The following is a 16,959-nucleotide window of genomic DNA, read 5'->3' as shown; positions in this document are numbered from 1 at the left end:
CTAGGAACATTTTAGCCCACTTTTCTATGGGTGTGCTTGTGCACGTTTGGTTTTCTATCTACTTGTTTACTTAGTATAGCTTGACAGCCTTTCCTTTCCACATTGTTGCATTTTACAGCCTCATATCTACATAAACGTATTTCTGTTTCCTCTCGTTTAGTGTTTAGGTTGTTCCAGTATTTCACGCTTCTTGCAGCCAGATCCTTGTGCACATGGAGCGGGTTTGTTAGTCAAGGTTGGAGCTGTCGTCTCAGGCACCTTCTGTACGGAGCATTGGAAATAGCACTAAGTAGGAATACGAGACTTGAGTGTGGTGCTGGCGCTCAACTCTCTGTGTCCATGGATAACTCACTCTGCGTCTCTGGGCCTCACTTGTATCTGGGCCAGCCTAGTGTTATGGGGCAGTCAGAGTCATGCTGGGCTGACACCCAGGGAAGCCAGGGCTGTCACAGAGCATCCCTCCTCTGGAGCCCGTCCATCATTACATACCCCATGGCGGTCAGTGTAAGCGAGACCTGCACAGAGCACACGAATTCATTATCAGAGCCAGGGGAAGACAGGGCACGCAGCAGACCTATCCAGAGCTGCTCTTCCTAATCAGCGACGTGTATAGCTTTAGTAAAAAGAGACAGAACTTCTGGGATGGTGTAACGCCTGACTATGAAAATCTTGGTTTGGTTTCCATTTTTCTTCCAGCTGATAGTTCTCAGCCACAGACGCAGTGGCTGTGCTTCCTTCCCCACTAGCCTGGGTTTCTGATTGCGATTTCAAGGTGATGGCTCTGCGGAGGCAGGCATGTCTGTGTGCGTGTGTGGCAGAGAGAGAGCCTGCCTGGTTGACTGAAGTAGGCTGCTAGTTGCCTGAGCGAAGGCTCCTCATGACCGAGGCTGACCTGGTGCCAGAAGGTTAGCAAGACTGAGGATGCAAAGTTGGATTTCCACAGCTGTGGGCACTGCCAGGGACTGGCCCGGAGATACTCCCTGGGGAAGAAGCACCACTGTCGGATTGAGACTGGACTGCAGCTTGGCCCTGCACACCCTCCTCCAGCCGAGTGGTGTGGACTGTGCAGGGCTGTGCCTGGGCCCGAGGCCTTCTCGCTAACTAGAGCTAAGCAGCAAAGTGTTCCTTAGAACAGCAGACAAATGCGCAAGGTGGCAGTGTGCACCTGGGGGCCCTAGAGGATGATTTCCAGGCCATATTTAATTCCTGGAATTCCTTTAGTTCAGTATTTAAACTCACCTAACAAGTGTGACCCAGAAGACTCTCCTAATCCTGTGCCACCCCTCCCTGGGAAAGCCACAGCCACACTGACCCAAGGTCTTTTTTTCTATCCATAAAGTGCATATACATATTTGTAGCCACTGAGTTTATATATGTTAGGCATCCTGCCTTTATAAAAATTCTCTGTTGCATTCATTCCATGCACATCATCATAATGTTCCTCATCCTGGGGGGCTGCTTCCAAATGGGGGTAGTTGGAAATTCTGCGGGAGTTGCAGACTGGACACTTGAGACAGCTGCTTGATGCTCAGTCCAGGTGACCTTTAGGCTGTCAGCACGGGGAGGGCGAGAGCATGGAACCTGGCACTCGGACTGGGATGGTTTGTGGTGGCTGTGGCATCACAGAAAGCTGGACTGTTTTTTTCCTTTATGTTGTGATGGTGTGTATGTATGTGTGTGTGTGTTTGGGGAGCACACCTGTGGCAGGGGCTGGTTGCTTTTCTCTTGTTTCCTTTGTTCACTCTTGGCGACACGGAGTGGCCTCTGACTCTTGTGTTTCCCTCGGATACGGTCACTCACAGGCAGCGGCTCCAGCCAGGGTGCAGTCCTGTGTCTCTTCACCCAAAGGGCCGCCTGCTTGTCTTGCCTTGTAGAAACTCCAAGAGGAGGAGGAGGAGGAGGAGGTGATGAGCCATACCAGCAAAGCCCCCACGACCGTCTCGGAGGAGCATTTCTGAGAGAGAAAGGTGGTGGCGACTCAGGGAACACGAACACCCCCCACCTCTTCCGTCAGCACAGCTCACCGGCAGCACAGAGGTCTTCGCTGGAGCAGCTTTTGGAGGGAACCGGCTGGAATATTTGTGGCTTGGATGGCAGTGCCTGTGCCTCCTGGAGCCCACTCAAGAGCTTATGTAGTCAGGGAAAAGGGCACCTTTCACGAAATGCAGACTCGATCCCGACCCCGACCCCGACCCCGACCCCTTCGGGTCATGGGAGCTGGCGTTGGGAGAGGCTGGTGGAGGACAGTGGGGTCAGTCCTGGCCTGGTGACTGCCTTCCCTCTTCACCTCCTCCCTTACGGAGAAAGCCTGCGAAATTATCACGGAAAGAAGCTTAATCAGGACATTAACTTTTCTAGTGTCTTATGACCCTCAGAAGCCCAGTTCTAAGGAGCGGCAGCTGCTCTGGCTCAGGGTCCTTCTTGGGTCATCACACTGACTGCTAAGTTCTCTGGGAGAACCATCAGAACCAGCTTCATCAGAACAAGCCCATCGGCTCTCTGGGCCTAGATTCTCCTGGCCTAACCTTGGGGTCTGTCACCAAACCCTCTTTCCTAAGAGCTGATCAAACCAAACATCAATAAACTCGAGAAAAGCTTTGTTGTGGCCAGGAAGGAGAAAGTGAATTGGCAGAGCTAACGGCCCAGGTGTGTGAGGGTGCTGGGGGCCACCTTCTGAGTGTGTTTGTGAGGGCCCGGATTTGGGAACTCGGGTACCTGCTTTGGGAACGGGAAGGATCTTGTCTACAAAAGAAGTCCTTGCCCAGGGACTTGGGTGTGTGTCACAGTCACCTCTGATGCCTTCATCTGGACACCGCCGTGAGAAACTCTGTCATCGGCCTAAGTACTTGTTTGCTCTGGAGGGAGGGAAGTCCCAGCCAACTTCCTGTAACCTTACTGAAAAGCAATCTTGATTCATTCCAGCCTGAGAAACCCAAAGCTGCTTCTGAGCGATGAGAGGAAAGGGCAGAGGGAAGGAGGCCCTTGAAATGGGAATTGAGTCGGCTTGAATTAAGTGTACCCCACCGTTGGTGGGGACAGGATTTGCACACCCACCGCCTTCTAGCAACAATCTTTATCAGATGTTCTAAATTTAAAGGGATTCCCTTTAAACCATCTCAAGCTGACCTCCTCCTCTGCCTAGCCTGCTGTCTGGCTCTACTCATGGGCTTGGGTAGTGTCTCCTGAAAATAAGACATGTTGGTATTTCCTCCTGTGCATTGAGCTACAGTCATGACCACTGTGCTGTTCCCCTGTGGCCACTGTCCTGGCCTCAGCACGTCGGGGCAGCCTGTGCTGGCCGCAGTGCTGGGGTGCCTGGGCCACTGCCTGAGGGGAGCCAGGGCTGTGTGTGTACAGACACTTCTGGTGGGGGGAGTGAGGTAGGGGTGGAAGAGAGGTGCAGAGAAAGTGTACCTGACTTTTTGATGTGGAGAAAGGTGTTACTCTTCAGCCCCTTAAAGTGTGTTAACCAAATGTTTACTGAATCCATTGCTTTATTTTAAAAACAATTTATATTTTCTATTTGTAATACCAGATGTTTTAAGGCAATAAAAGATTCTTCAAGTGGTCTGCCTTGTCATTTGGTGGGGCAGAGATGGCTTTTAGTAGTCCCCACGAGACTCGCACGTTTCTGAGGACTAAGGTGTGGGAAAGGGCTGAGGGGGGGTGGGTCACGGCTGGAGGTGCAGCTCCCATCCCCTTCCGTAGAAGCGGTGTTACCATCCTGGTCACCTAGGTTATTTTTTAATGACGGGGCTGTCAAGGTTACTGTTGGACTACAAGGGGGACTGCACCTCAACGCCCAACACGTGACCCTGTTAGTGCCGCCTAAACAGCTCAGATAAATACAGCCAATTTAAGGTTAACATAAGCTAGTATAAGGGAAGCCATCTTATAAAGGGGAGCCATGTTGGAACTGTAAATGACCCTGATCCACCAGACACCCCCCTTTCCTTGTCAGCAGTGCTTTGGTTTGCATGTAGCCTAAATAAGCACTTGCTTGTGAGAAATATGCATGCTCTACTATTTTTGTAGCCCTGGCTTATACATAGACCTCTCTATTGCGATAAGGTGATAACTTTGTTCTTTAAGTTTTCCCAGGAATGTAACGAACTTTGTTCTTTAAGTTTTCCCAGGAATGTAACAACCTCTGGGAAAGAGCCCTATGCTGGTATTCATCACCAGTGACAGGAGAAAGGGATGGTGTGGCATCTTAAAGACTACTATACCAGATGTTGAGCATTCCGAGACCCTCCTTTTCAGCCCATTTGCTCTATATGACTGCTTCAAAATTTTGTAGTTTTAAGATGGTTCTTTAGGACATTAGTCAGCCATCTTCCCCCATGCTAGCAAGCTGTAATAAAAAACCCTTTCTCTCCTACCACCATGTCTCTTGATTGTTGGGTTGTCTTTGTTGCGAGTAGAAGAGCCCTTTTGGTGGCAACAACCCTGAAATGAAGACGGTTCACCGAGTGTGGCTGCTGATGAAGCCCACTGTCGATTCTGGCTCTGCTTCACAGGGTGGCCGAGGTGTTTGTTCTACAATCACCCCAGGCTCACACCAGCCTGCTCTGGCCGGAGTCTGCGGTCCCGGCCTCTGCACTTCTGTTACCATTTTTCTCTTAAACTGTCTTACTTACTGCCACTCTCCCTCCCAATCGCGTTTACCTTATGGCTGTCTGTTGGATGTGCTGCTGCCATCAGTTTTCTGTACGTTTCTTCCCTAGAGAGTTGCACTGTGCCTGTGGCCTTCTGGCACCATATGTGTTAGCAATTCTTAGCTGGAGAGAGACAACATTACCATTCTCCTCTAAATCATCTGGGAAGGGAGCCAAGCCTGGGCTGTTAAAGAAATCTAATATTCATAGTGTCTGCTAAATACTCTATGTCCTCTTTTTAGATCCTTTGGGGTCTTTATTTTTCTGGAATCATACTTCTATGATGCATGCCTCAAGGATTCAAATCATCTTATACTTCATTCATTCTTTCTTAGGTGGGCTTCATGGGAATCTCCACTCAAATGTTCACTCTCTGTAAGATCACTGCTTTTCTTACTGCCTCCTTTTCTTACCTGAATTGTTGCTAAGGGAAAGATAGTTCTTATCACTGGGCTATTTTTCTAGATGTGCTATCGTGGGAATGTGAGGGCTGGAATTTCTGCACCCACTTTTGGCGCCATAAAGGAAGCCAGCCTGAGGATGAAGCCAACACAGGAGGGCAAAGCTGAAAAGACTGTGGAGAAATGGAGCTGAGTCCTCATCAAACCATTCCTGAAGCCTATATCCTCTTAACTTCTCAGTTTTGTGAGCGAATGTTATCTTTATTGTTTAAGCTAGTTTAAGGCAGATTTTGTTCCTTTCACCTAAAGAGCCTTAACTGATAGAGAATTCCCAATGCACTCAAGTATCAACTTCAAGCTTCCTATGATCCCTTAGAAGTCTCCTGCCTCTTTCTGACCTATCTCCTACCTTCTACTTCCTAACTTCACCATACCATAGTTACACTGATCTTACTCCTTGAACAAGACTGTTCCTACCTTCCAGATGCTGTTCTCTCTGCCCTAAACGCCTGCCTCATATCTGAAGACATCTGCTGTCTGGGCATTCTGGTCTAATCTCAAACCTCACCTCCTCAGGAGGCCTTTCCTGATGATCTAACTCATGCCCTCCTCCCCATCTTGATCAAAACTCCTTGTTTTCTAGAGTCCGTATCACTGTCTGAAGTTGTTCTCTCACCTGTTGACTTGTTGATCAGGTTTCCCTGATGACAAGGTAAGGGCCATGGGAGCAGGTATATTGCCTGGGCTGTCTGTCTCTTTCCCATGTGTCTGGCAGGGACTAAGTGTTCAATAAACACTTGCTGAAACAATGAATGGTCTCTCAAGTCTATACACTGTGTGGGAGGCCCAGGCAGTGGGAGCCTTTCGGGTTGTGTCTGGAGGGCACCTGTCCTCTCCAGCGCATTGTCCTTGGAAGTCAGTGTTCTCCTTTTCAGGGTCAGGCAGCTGTGTCTTCTGTGCTGCCTCGTGCTGTTTTCTGCCTCTGCTTTCTCAAGAATCTGTTTCTTCCTTAGGAAGAAAACAAGACAGGGTCCTGACCATTCAGTTGTGAACTCAGAATCTTGAAGGTGAGGAAGGAGAGGAGGAAGAGTTGACTTCAAGAGAAATGAGCAAGTGACAAAAGGGGCTGGAGGCAGCCAGGTCCGCCTGGGTCCTGAGCTGTCCTACTCACTCTGGTGTCTTTGATCCGCGGAAAGCTGTGCTTCTCCTACACTTGAGCTCAGAGGAGGGCACGAGTGCTCTTGGCTTAGGGGAGGTCAAAGTACAAGGACTGATCAGAACAGAGAGTTTTTCTATTTATCACAAAATTTGTTACACAAACACAGCTGAACAGAAGGTCTAAAACAGCTCCGACTCTTCCAACCCTGATCCACATGTAGATACAAGGATGTGAGCCACGCTCACTCACAGAGGAGCCCTTCTCAGAACTGCCTGTCCCTCGGATGGTTCAGAGTCTTGGGTCAGGCAGCAGAGACGAGGCCAACGTGGGTGGACGACCTCTGAAAGCAGCCCTTGGTGTCAGCTGCTTTGGGTGAGGCAGCAGCTTTAAGTTTCACAGTTCACGTGTTCCCACCACACAAGTCACATCACGGATTGAAAATAAAAGGAAAAAGGCAGAAGGCTGGAAAAGTGATCCTGGAAGAGGTGGAGGTGGGAGAAGGGCACCAGTGAGCTTTGGAGGTGCTGGCAATTTCTTGATCTGGATGGAGGTACAGCGTAGTCACTTTAAAATGATTCTTTACCTTGTACATACATGTTGTATACTACTTTGTATGCCTGTTTTATCTAAAAATAATTAAATGTAACAAAAACCAAAATGTATGGGGCTGGCCCGGTGGCGCAAGCAGTTAAGTGCATGTGCTCTGCTGCGGCAGCCCAGGGTTTGCGAGTTCGGATCCCAGGCGCGCACCGATGCACTGCTTGTCGCGCCATGCTGTGGCGGCGTCCCATATAAAGTGGAGGAAGATGGGCATGGATGTTAGCCCAGGGCCAGTCTTCCTCAGCAAAAAGAGGGGGATTGGCAGATTTTAGCTCAGGGCCGATCTTCCTTGCAAAAAAATAAAATAAAAAAAGCAAAATGTAAAAGGCTAGAAGTGGGTAAGGCGGCTGATGACAGAGCAGAGAAGAAGAAATTAAAGAGCAGAGAGGATGAAGGCACAGGACAGCGAAGGTGGAAGACGAAGTCTTGGAGGTGGTAGGGCTGGCCTCAGTTTCTCTTCTTCTGTCTGGATACTGGTTCTACTTCCAGGTACCGGAGCCCAACTAGCATTCCCAGGATTGAGAAACCTTGAATACAGAGAACAGAGAACAGACGTGAACACAGCGCTTTCTTAAACCCTTGTGGGTCTGCTCTCTGGCCCCGGCTCTAGGGCTGGGCCAGTTCCTGTGGGGGGTCTAGGGTGGTTGGAGGCTTACTTGCCACCATCAGGGGTGCCAGGATGCCAATCGTGGGAGCCGCGGTCCCATATACGAACACCTCGGAGAGGAAGTGCCCCAGGGCGAGGAGGAAGGTCCAGAGCGTGAGGTGGTAGAGCCTGCAAGGGAGCAGACAGAAATGGGAACTGAAGGGCCTGCGTGCTCAGTGCAGAGGAAAAGGAGCGGTCAGACTGGATACACACAGAGAAAAACCCAGGCAGTGACTATGATGGAAGGAAAAGAGACTTGGTCCTGAGAAAGACCTGGCCGCTTGATCACATCAGTTTATTCTCTACTGGGGCAGAACTGAAGGTTTCAAAGGCTACACTGAGAGGAGAATGGTCCCGGCTTCCAGAACGATCTCCAAGTCTTAGCAAGGTGGTGAAGCCAGCTACAGCAAAGCAGAGTCTGGATGATGGCAGTCCCACGCAGTATAGACGATTTTGGATCAGTCACACTTACATATTCTCCTTACTCAAATTGGCTTGCCTCTGTAGTCGAAGCCCACCCGGCAGATGTTTGGCCAGGGGCTGGTTAGTGCTCCTGTCATGGATGCCACAGAATGCAGGGCCTGAACGGGGGATGAGCAGCAAGGACCTCTCTGGGCCTTTCAGATGCTCTCGCAATGTGGGCTGGTTAATCTGTGTCTCAGCCTAGGACAATGGTGAGGTGGAGGACACAGTGACAACCTCACAGGAAGAGAACTTGTTCCTCGGCTTTGATAAAGAGGTGGGGAAGAGACAGGTTACAGGGTGATCCACCACCTGGACTGCTGCTATCTTTTTTTTTTAACTCTGAAATTTTTAAAATTATGAAATACTTCAAACATACAAAAAATTATAGATAATAAAATACTATAATTAATCCCTATGCGACCAACACCTGCTCCATCTAATCTGAACATTTTAACATTTCTGCTTCAGATACTTTTTTCTAAGAAATAAAATATTTCTTAGAAATATTTTAAGGGGGCCGGCCCCATGGTGTAGCAGTTAAGTGCGCGTGCTCCGCTGCTGGCGGCCCATGTTTGGATCCTGAGCGCGCACCAATGCACCGCTTGTGAGGCCATGCTGTGGCGGTGTCCCATATAAAAAAAGTGGAGGAAGATGGGCACAGATGTTAGCCCAGCGCCAGTCTTCCTCAGCAAAAAAAGAGGAAGATTGGCATGATGTTAGCTCAGGGCTGATCTTCCTCACACACACACACACACACACACAAAAATTACAGATATCAGTTAAAGCATCCTGTGTATCCTTCTCTCGTCCTGATCCCATTCTCCTGTTCCCCACTCCCCCCAAAAAAGGAACCAATATGTTAAATTTCATTTTTATCCTTCCTGTGCATGTTTTTACACATTTAGTAAATATGTATGTATGGGAGTTGATTTTGAGTTTCCAGTTAGGGAGGGAACAGAATGAGAGTGCACAGCAGAAGCACATGGACCAAAGTCCCAGGCTAAAAAGAGGTTGGAAACAGAAGTCAGCCTCTGCACCTAATTTCCCTAGCTGGGACCTGACCTTCCCCATCCCTACCAAGCAAAGAAGACTTGAACAGCTGTGGGGAAAAGCCAAGTGGAACAGTTCGTGTTTTTCAAGTTTTTATCAACTGGAAAGAAGGGCATATGTTTTCATTATGATAACACATCTGATATCGTCATCTGGTGGATTTGTAAGAAAATGCCAGGCTCTCTGCATTAAACAAATGAATAAATATAACCTTCTCCACAGTGCAAAGCAAAAAATGCAGTAATGCTTTGTTTTACATTGCCTCCCTCATTTAACTCTCAAACAACCCAGCAAGGTGTTATTGCTTCCCATTTTGTAGATCAGAATTTAGATTCAGATGTACCCCCCAGGCAGGATCTGAATTAGTTTTGTTGACCACCGCCCCCCCTGCTCCCTATAGCACAACAGGCTCTATTCCTGAGATCCTGGCTCTTTCCCAGTCCCCACCCCACAAGGCATCTCTCTGACCCTTGATTGGCCACACACAGTTTGCCCTCAAGGCTCTGCTGAGAGCACCCTTTCCCCAGACCTTCCCGGTCCCCTTCTCTTTAACTCATATTTGATCTCAAAGGTCAGGACCTCAGAAAGACCCTCCTTGATCACTGTCCCCATCCCCTTCCCATAGTCACTTTCAATATTGCGCTATTTGATTTTCTTCGAAGCACTCTTCACTTCATGTGACTAGCGTGTTCATTTATTTGTCTGTTTATTTTCCAGTCTGATTTCCAATTGAATGTAAGGTCCATGAAATCAGGGACTCAGTCGGTCTTGTCGCTGCTGTATTCTCAGTGCCTAGAACAAACCGTACCTGGTACACAGGAGGCTAACATCTACTTGTCCAGCAGAATGGATCCTTTCTGCTGACATTGGCTCTAGTACTAGGAATATGGCCTTTGCTTTTAGAATTTTCTGGAGCACCCCATCCCCTGAGCAATAAGGCATATTCTTGTGCCAGCTGAGTACCCAGAAAACATTTTAGCTACAAGTTCCTCAGGTGCAGGAAATTGCATTCTGGCCCCAGGAATCTAGTCCTCTGTGCTTGGCTCCGAACTTTACTCTTGAATTTTCATAAGAGCTCCAGGTCACCCTCCCTGGTTCCCCTAAATCTAGGGTGACAGTCCCAGTTCATACCTATTATCCTGATATAATTTCTACTAGTGCCCCTTTTTACTCTCAAAAGTGTTCCCATCTGGAGGATAAATTATAAGACCCCGCATGAAAGCCTGACCCCCCGAATTCTAGCTCAATGATAATATCCTCTCTGTTCTCATCCCTGATTTCCTCCAGAGTTCACTCAGCTCACTATTTGATCATTTTCTTATGTTTTTAAATAAAAAATACATACAGTATAACTACATTAAAGAGAATTTTAAAAAATTATACACATCTATGATCCCAGTCCTCTAACACGACTGTTTTCATTTGTACATTTTGCCATCTTGTTCCTTTTAACAAACATGAATACTTATTTTTATAAAATCTCAATCATATATACAGTTCGTATTTTCCTTTCTGTCATAGTTTTGTCATACTTACATAATCACCATAATTATTATTTTTAATGGCTACATCATCAAATGGATGATCCACCATTTACTTAAAATGGGTTTCTAATGTTGGACATTTTGGTCACTATCAAAATGTTGCTATTATAAATAATTCTGCAGTGGACATCTTGATCCATGTTGGGGTTTGTTTCTGTTCAATTATTTCCCAGGATAAATTCCTAGGAGTGAGATTACTGGGGTAAAGGGCATAGTCAGTCTTCCAGTTCATGGTAAACATTGCTGTAGAACGGTTATGTAAGATATACAACATCACCAGCAGTGAATGCATCTATCAATTTTACTACAACCTCATCGGCATTTAGGTGTTATAATTTTAAATAATTTATTTTGCCAACTAGCTTTCTGAAGGTTTCTTAATTTCACTTTAATGTCCCAAGTTACCAATTACTAAGGAGGAAGAACTTTCTATGCATCTGTTCCCTAGGACAGCATTCTCAACCAGGGGAAATTTTGCCCCCAGGAGGCATTTGGCAAGGTTTGGAAATATTTTTGATTGTCACAACTGGGGGGTGAGGGGGTGCTACTGGCATCTAGTGGGTGGACTGTACATCTTATAATGCACAGGACACCCCCCGACACAGAGAATGTCACAGTGTGGAGGCTGAGAAACCCTTAGTGTGTATCGTTTTCACAATCAGCATAGAAAATTCGTTATTTTCATTTTGGTAGGAAAAATGTTATGTAAGCTTTCTGTTCATAGCCTCTGCCCACACACCTACTGACGTCTTGATGTTTTTCTTAAAAAGGATGTTCTTTTGTTTTCCTGTCAATCCTATTTCTTTATTTTTTTCTACATTTATTTTTATTGAGGTAACATTGGTTTATAACATTATATAAATTTCAGGTGTACATCATTATATTTCTATTTTTGTGTAGATTACAACATGTTCACCACCCAAAGACTAATTACCATCCATCACCACCCACATGTACGGATCACCCCTTTCGCCTTCCTCCCTCCCCCCTTCTCCTCTGGTACCACCAATCTAATCTCTGTCTCTATGTTTGTTTGTTGTTTTTATCTTCTATTTATGAGTAAGATTATACAGTATTTGACTTTCTCCCTCTGACTTATTTCTCTTAGCATAATATCTTCAAGGTCCATCCATGTTGTCGCAAATGGCAAGATTTCATCTCTTTTTATGGCTGAGTAGTATTCCATTGTATATATATCTTTATCCACATCTTCTTTATCCATTTGTCCCCTGATGGGCACGTAGGTTGCTTCCAAGTCTTGGCTATTGAGAATAACACCACAATGAACACAGGGGTGCATATATCTTTACACATTCATGTTTTCATGTTCTTTGGATAAATACCCAGCAGTGGAATAGCTGGACTGTATGGTAGTTCTATTCTTAATTTTTTGAGGAATCTCCATACTGTTTTCCATAGTGGCTGCACCAGTTTGCACTCCTACCAGCAGTGTATGAGAGTTCCCTTCTCTCCACATCCTCTCCAACACTTGTTGTTTCCTGTCTTGTTAATTATAGCCATTCTGACGGGCATGAGGTGATATTTCATTGTAGTTTTGATTTGCATTTCCCTAATAATTAGTGATGTTGAAAACCTTTTATGTGCCTGTTGGCCATCTGTATATCTTCTTTGGAAAAATGTCTGTTTAGATCTTTTGCCCATTTTTTAATTGGGTTGTTAATTTTTATGTTGTTGAGATGTATGAGTTCCTTATATATTTTGGATATTAACCCCTTATCAGATATATGGTTTGCAAATATCTTCTCCCAATTGTTAGGTTGCCTTTTCGTTTTGTTGCTGGTTTCCTTTGCTGTGCAGAAGCTTTTTAGTTTGATGTAGTCCCATTTATTTATTTTATTTATTTATTTACTTTTTTGGTGAGGAAGACTAGCCGTGAGCTAACATCTATTGCCAATCCTCCTCTTTTTGCTGAAGAAGATTGGCCCTGGCCTAATAATCCGTGCCGATCTTCCTCTACTTTTTATATGTGGGAGGCCTGCAACAGCAAGGCTTGATAAGCAGTGCGTAGGTCCATGCCCGGGATCTGAACCTGCGAACTCCAGGCTGCCAAAGTGGATCGCAAGAACTTAATCACTATGCCACCAGGCCAGCCGCCATTTATTTATTTTTTTCTATTGTTTCTCTTGCCTGGTCAGACATGGTACTTGAAAATATGCTGCTAAGACCAATGCTGAAGAGCATACTGCCTATGTTTTCTTCTAGAATTTTTACGGTTTCATGTCTTACATTCAAGTCTTTAATCCATTTTGAGTTAATTTTTGTGTATGGTGAAAGATAATGGTCTACTTTCATTCTTTTGCATGTGGCTGTCCAGTTTTCCCAACACAATTTATTGAAGAGACTTTCCTTTCTCCATTGTGTGTTCTTGGCTCCCTTGTTGAAAATTAGCCGTGTGGGTTTATTTCTGGGCTCTCGACTCTGTCCCATTGATCTGTGTGTCTGTTTTTGTGCCAGTACTGTGCTGTTTTGGTTACTATAGCTTTGTAGTATATTGTAAAATCAGGGCGTGTGTGATACCTCCAGCTTTGTTCTTTTTTCTCAGGATTCCTTTGGCTATTCAGGGTCTTTTGTTGTTCCATATAAATTTTAGGAATCTTTCTTCTATTTCTGTGAAAAATGTCCTTGGAACTTTGATAGGGATTACACTGAATCTGTAGACTGCTTTAGGAAGTACGGACATTTTAACTGTGTTAATTCTTCCAATCCAAGAGCACAGAAATATCTTTCCATTTCTTTGTGTCTTTTTCAATTTCTTTCAACAATGTTTTATAGTTTTCAGTGTATAGGTCTTTCACCTCTTTGGTTAAATTCATTGTCAGGTATTTTATTCTTTTTGTTGCAATTGTAAATCGGATTGTATTCTTAATTTCTTTTTCTGCTACTTCGTTGTTAGTGTATAGAAACACAACTGATTTTTGTATGTTGATTTTGTATCCTACAACTTTACCATATTCATTCATTATTTCTAAAAGTTTTTTGGTGGATTCTTTAGGGTTTTCTAAATATAATGTCATCTGCAAATAGTGACAATTTCACTTCTTCCAATTTGAATCCCTTTTATTTCTTTTTCTTGAGGATGTTCTTTCCATAGTATAAATATTAAAGCTGCATTTATTTAGTGTGATGTAAATATTTTCCCAATATGTCATTGTCCTTTTAATTTGGGATTACAACTTGAAGACCGTTTTTATTTATTATTTATTATTTATTTATTTTGTGAAGAAGATCAGCCCTGGCTAACATCCAATGCCAGTCCTCCTCTTTTTGCTGAGGAAGACTGGCCCTGGGCTAACATCTGTGCCCATCTTCCTCCACTGTATATGGGACGCCGCCACAGCATGGCTTGACAAGCGGTGCGTCGGTGCGCGCCTGGGATCCAACCCTGTGAACCCCGGGCTGCCAAGGTGGAGGGCGCGCATTTAACCACTGTGCCACCAGGCCGGCCCCTAAGACCATTTTTAAATAAAGGAACATTTAAACTTCAGCCCCTCTCAATCTTGGACTCTCTCTCTCTGGTCTCTTGCTGTATGCTTGGGTTGTGTCACTGAAGAGTGTCTGGGTTGTGCAGGTGTTCTGGTTAATGGCCTACCTCTTGGCTTACCCTTTGCGAAAGGACATGTGAGAGCAGCAGCATCTGCATAGCAAAGTCCTGTGCAGCAAAGTGACACAAAACAAAAGCAAATGGTGGAACGACAAGAGGTTTATTTTCTGGGGTGTCCCTGAGGAAGACATCAGGGTCCTCGTCGTAAAACAGCCGGTTGGCCTAGAGCATCTCTGAGTTTCCTTTTAATTCTGTGATTCTATAAACAAGGGAATATGACCATCATTATTGTTAGTCCCTCGCTTGCTACCACGTGGACCCATGATGGGACCTTCTACAGACAGCCCACAATCTGAAGGGGATTTTGTCCTGTGGAACCAATCTATGCCCCTGGGAAGCAGGGTCCAGACTGATTGCTAAAGAGGAGACGAAGAAAACCCCCAAGCAGCTTGGGTAGGGGTTCTTTGGTGAGACTCCCATTCTTTTCAAGAGAAAGAAGTCTGGCTGTTGCTGAAGGCAGCTTCATGAAGACATCTGCTGAATGGGCGCTGTCAATTTGTGACCTGTGACCTGCAATCCCGTTTGGACAGAAATTCTTTATAATGTCAAGACCAGTGTGGAGCTGGCCTCCTTTCAAATATGCCTCCCAAACGTAGCCACGCTGACCCATCGTCAGTGGGACAAGCAGTTGGGGGTGGTGGATTGCCTTGACATGTTTTTCCTTCCAAAGAAAATATTTTTCTTTCTATTTGTTTATTCTGATTTAAAAAACGGTACTCATTCATCATAATAAAAAGAAATTACAGGAAAGTACTAGGAGTAAAGTAAGTTACTCAAAACTCAACCACTCAGAAATAACCACTGTTAGCATTTTGGAGACTCGCCTTCCAGACATCTCTTTATGCATGCAAACATGCCTGAACCCACAAATTTTACATCAACGGGATTATGCTCTGCACGTTCTTTGTAACTTGCTTTTTTCACTCAATGCTACGTCACTGACATCTCTCTGTGTTGATGATATAGATCCACTAGTCATTTTTAGTGCCAGCATTAAATTCTATTTCATAAATATATCATAATATGTTTACTTCCTTGTTGGGCATCTGTCCAATTTTATAGTATTGATAAAGTGTTTACTGTTCACAAATAATGATGAATTCAGCATCTTTGTCCATCATTTTTTCTTCAAACTCTTGTAAGTGGAATTGCTGCACCAAAGGGTCTTCTCACGTAAGATGTTAATATTTATTGCTACACAGCTTTCTTCAAAAATGGTCTCAAATGGACATATTGATAGATTGCATACGGACATCTTTACTTTCTTCACCAGGCCTAATGATGGAAGAGGAAAAGTGTGAATTTTGGAGGATGTTACTTAAAGAACAATAAAATAAATTCAGGAAGAGATTCAAGGAGGATATGGGTTAGGGGAGATGAATGTATTTTCATGAGACTCCAAAGGAAGAGGCAGTGTAGTCTAGTGGTTAGGAAGATGGGTTCTAAATTCAGACAGACCTAGTTATAAGCTGTGTGACCTTGAACAAGTTACTTAACCTTATCCAGGAATTATAAAATAAAGTTTTGTGCAGATTAAATGAGACACTGCAGGTAGAGCACTTAACACAGTGCCTGGTACACAGTCATGTGTTCAATTAATATGTTTTTCATAAAAAGAAGTTCATAGCAACAGAGGCCCAAGAGAAATGTCTCTTTCCCACAGATGAGTCACTGATTTAATGCTGAACTTTTTTAGGGTGGAACTAGCCAGAACATTCCTTCTGTGTTTTTTTGTTTTTTCTGACGTATGACTTCTCTATGCCAATAAACCTTAGGGCATGGTCTCCCAGAGACAGAAAAAGAACTCCAGCAGTGAAAAAGGACCATAAGCAGCCTTGTCTTCCCGCCGTCCCCAGAAGACCAAGAACAACAGTATCAGTCTAGGGAGGCCCGAGAGGTTAACGTCTTTGCTGAGCTTCTTCTCTTCCATTACTCAGTTTTCCTCCAATTGTAAATGTCTTATTTCTCAGAGCCTTATTTCTTAAAGCTTCATTTCATGCATAATTTATACTCATGATGTTTGTTGTATACGGCATTAAAGATACACCCTGGGACCTGTAAACCTGTCTCTTTTTTTGAACTAGTGTGGGACTCCTTCAGGAGCCAGCCCCAGGCAAGCAGCTGTCCCACTCCCATCCACGGGAGTCCCTAAAGTTCCAGCTTTCAGATTTGGCCCTGTTACTCTACCTGGCTTCCGGGTCCATCCTCGAGGCTGTATCTGACTTGTCAACAGCACCCATCTGGCTAATGTTACTGTCTGCCCACCATCTCCCCTACTTTTAGCCTTTTCATGAAAGCTTCTCAATTATCTCAACTCTCTTTCCCACTGGGACACTGACTCAAAATCCTTCCTGCTGTAAGGCACCAGAGAGCCACTACAGTCAACCAGGATGGCCACACAAATGAAACCAATTTCTATCCCTTATCGTGGCTTGTCTAGTATCAAAGACTTTAGGATTACTCAAATCCCAACCAACAGTTGGTTCTCCCAAAGGACTGAGATATTTACGTAGGATATTCAAGGCATAAAACATCACAGTGGAAGACTATTCAGTGTTTTAAACCAAAATTAGAAAAGAAATCCTATGTAGTAATGATCAATGGTGAGAACTTAAATATCTGTATTTTTAAAATAAAAGCATGTGATAAAAACATCCAAACTATATAAAAAAGGTAAAAAATGCAAAGTATCTCTCTCCTGCTTTAGACCTTTATTCCTACTTTTCAGAAATAAATATCATTAACAATTTTTGGGGCAAGCTATTTGAGAAATTTTAAGTTTATACACATATGCACACATGTTTCTTTTTATTA

At 44.7% G+C, this 16,959-nt stretch overlaps 1 protein-coding gene and 1 long non-coding RNA gene across 3 annotated transcripts in view; one reads left to right on the top strand and one right to left on the bottom strand.

Annotated features, from left to right (window-relative positions):
- The window catches only part of LOC131420959 (heme transporter FLVCR2-like), a 46,546-nt gene extending 44,393 nt beyond the window's left edge, over nucleotides 1-2,153 (top strand). Inside the window, 1 exon segment of the mRNA XM_058567417.1 lies at nucleotides 1,875-2,153. Coding sequence (XP_058423400.1) covers nucleotides 1,875-1,958 — 84 coding nt within the window. The 3' untranslated portion in view covers nucleotides 1,959-2,153.
- Nucleotides 2,154-6,330: 4,177 nt separating this feature from the next.
- The window catches only part of LOC131420960 (uncharacterized), a 32,362-nt gene continuing 21,733 nt past the window's right edge, over nucleotides 6,331-16,959 (bottom strand). The window contains exons 4-5 of one of the 2 annotated variants that reach the window (XR_009223722.1): nucleotides 7,475-7,593; nucleotides 6,331-7,345 (exon numbers count right to left, since the gene is read on the bottom strand). This is a non-coding gene — a long non-coding RNA (uncharacterized LOC131420960). The remainder of the gene's footprint in view (nucleotides 7,346-7,474; nucleotides 7,594-16,959) is intronic. The other variant, XR_009223723.1, reaches the window with a different exon arrangement.

This window comes from Diceros bicornis, chromosome 24, assembly GCF_020826845.1.
Source record: "Diceros bicornis minor isolate mBicDic1 chromosome 24, mDicBic1.mat.cur, whole genome shotgun sequence".
Classification (NCBI taxonomy): domain Eukaryota; kingdom Metazoa; phylum Chordata; class Mammalia; order Perissodactyla; family Rhinocerotidae; genus Diceros; species Diceros bicornis.
Note: the sequence above shows the minus strand (reverse complement) of the source record. Positions and strands in the feature narration are given on the sequence as shown.